The sequence below is a fragment of the Aspergillus ruber genome (assembly GCF_000600275.1).
Source record: "Aspergillus ruber CBS 135680 unplaced genomic scaffold scaffold00022, whole genome shotgun sequence".
In the NCBI taxonomy this organism is placed as follows: Eukaryota; Fungi; Ascomycota; class Eurotiomycetes; order Eurotiales; family Aspergillaceae; genus Aspergillus; species Aspergillus ruber.
Window position 1 is genome coordinate 483,997 of NW_024467318.1, and position 1,919 is coordinate 485,915.

The 1,919-nt window shown below is 53.2% G+C and overlaps 1 protein-coding gene across 1 annotated transcript; it reads left to right on the forward strand.

Moving 5' to 3' along the window:
- Nucleotides 1-377: 377 nt before the first annotated feature.
- Nucleotides 378-1,919, forward strand: EURHEDRAFT_162999 (uncharacterized protein). The gene is made up of 2 exons (XM_040777809.1): nt 378-954; nt 1,005-1,919. Exons 1-2 carry the CDS (start codon nt 640-642, stop codon nt 1,602-1,604), a joined length of 915 nt encoding a protein of 304 aa, XP_040637080.1. The 5' UTR covers nt 378-639; the 3' UTR covers nt 1,605-1,919.

Consider the following 1,919-nt stretch of genomic DNA (forward strand, 5'->3'; position numbering starts at 1 on the left):
CTATCCCACGGGGGTGGTCTCAGTCACGGAGACTGGAGCTTAGGGTTCTATCTTAACTATGGGAGAAAATAAGTGGGGACCACGGTGACTGGAGCTTTTCAACCACAGCGACTGAAGAGGGACTATCAGCTCCGATCAATCCCAAACTTTCAGATGTTGTATTGCGGTTGCTAATCTACCCTCCCTTCAATTTAGAGCTTGCATAGGCTTTTATTTCGCGAGATATCCATGATCGAAATTGGCCTTTTTTTCATTTTTTGATGGGGGATCAGATGTGGGTCAGACATTCACCGCGACCATCGCCCGCTATCTTGGCTTGGCAGCATACAATGCACGTGAGATAACTCCGCAGCTGAGATACCTCCGTGCCTGACATTGATCCTGTTGCAGCTGTCGAAGCGACGTCCAGTCAGGATATAGATATATTCCAGTGGTATTCCTGCAATATGGCAGAACCAATATTTCACCCGACCTGCTGAAATACCAGTGATTGTTTGCACGAAGTGTCAATTTGCAGTACAACCTAAAGAGGTAATTCAGCATCTCCAGAGCACCCATCATCGGCTACCTTTAGGAATAGCCAGACAAATCAGCATTGAACTCCAGGGCTGGGATCAAATCAATGCATGTACTCAGTGGATGGTACCAGCAACAGTCACCAAGTCCATCCCTGGGCTCCCAATCTACACTGATGGCATCCAATGTCGCCGGGACCCTTGGTGTCAATTTGTGGCCCGTACAGCTAAGACCATGGACAGTCACTGGCGTACAGCACACCAGTGGTCTCCTCCACATCGGCCTGGCCAGCGCGGACGCTATATACGGGCTGTAGTGGAGCAGGACTTCCAGCAGGCCACCACAATGGTTTCATGCCAGCGGGCTTTTACCCATGGAGTGGGGTCCCATTATATCCATGTGCAACAACCCAGTTTAGACAGCACTGTGAATGTTGAGGTGGATGACACTCCCCAGCCACTGATTTAGACAGCACTGTGAATGTTGAGGTGGACGACACTCCCCAGCCACTGATGGTAGACCAGTTGGTGGCCCAATTGGAAGATGCTTTTACTGAGCAGCAAGCCCGCCGCACTGTGATCGAGGCTGGGGAGCAGGATGAGGCCAACCCATGGCTCCGTCGTACGCAGTGGGCTGTCTATCTGGCCGGTCTAGACCCCCAGCAGCTGGTTGACTGCGTCCAGCGGCCCAATGAGGTGGAAATGGACACTGCTGCTGATGAGCGAGCTGCTGCGGCAATCTGGGATTCCATGGAAGCTGTGGCCCGCATGAGCCAGAAGGTCAGCAGCCATGCTGGCCACATGATCCGGATTGAAGCAGTACGCACTGAGCGGGATCAGACCCCCCATACTCCGCTGCAGGCTTATATGGACGAGGACAACATCGTACGGCATACCATCCCATGGCAGCAGGTGCTCATGTTTTTTGCCCGCACGCAGATCCAGCATGACTGGGCGAGCCCGCATTATCGATTTACCAAGCGACAGCGGAAGACATGGCAGGCTGTGTGGCGATTGGCCTGGGCTGATGGGAGCCGAAGCAATTCGGTAAGTAGTATGCTGACTCTGAAGGTCGGACAAGAAAGCTAAGGAAGCTATCATAGCCCACTGGCAAGGCAACTGGAGAATCCACTCATCAATCACACCAATTGGATCCCCAATCTGGCGCTCCATCCACTGCCCGCAGCTCCCCCGATCCCATTGCAGAGCAGCAGGCACCGGAACAAGCCCACGGCAAGTCTGAACTAGCCCCCATCGACATTGCTTGCTTGGATTTTTGTATCGAGCTGCTGAATCAGCGGATCCAGGTTGAAGACTATGAATGCGCCTTGATCTGCGCCTTAGCTGTACTAGGGCATGGAGAGGGCGGATGGCGTGATGCTGAGAGCTATCCACCCATCTTGT

What these genes read in the sequence shown, in the direction of transcription:
- EURHEDRAFT_162999 (XM_040777809.1), top strand. Translation starts at nt 640, where the DNA reads ATGGTACCAGCAACAGTCACCAAGTCCATCCCTGGGCTCCCAATCTAC. An exon ending in ACAGCACTGTGAATGTTGAG is followed by an intron (nt 955 to 1,004) that starts GTGGATGACACT and finishes GTGAATGTTGAG; the next exon opens with GTGGACGACACTCCCCAGCC.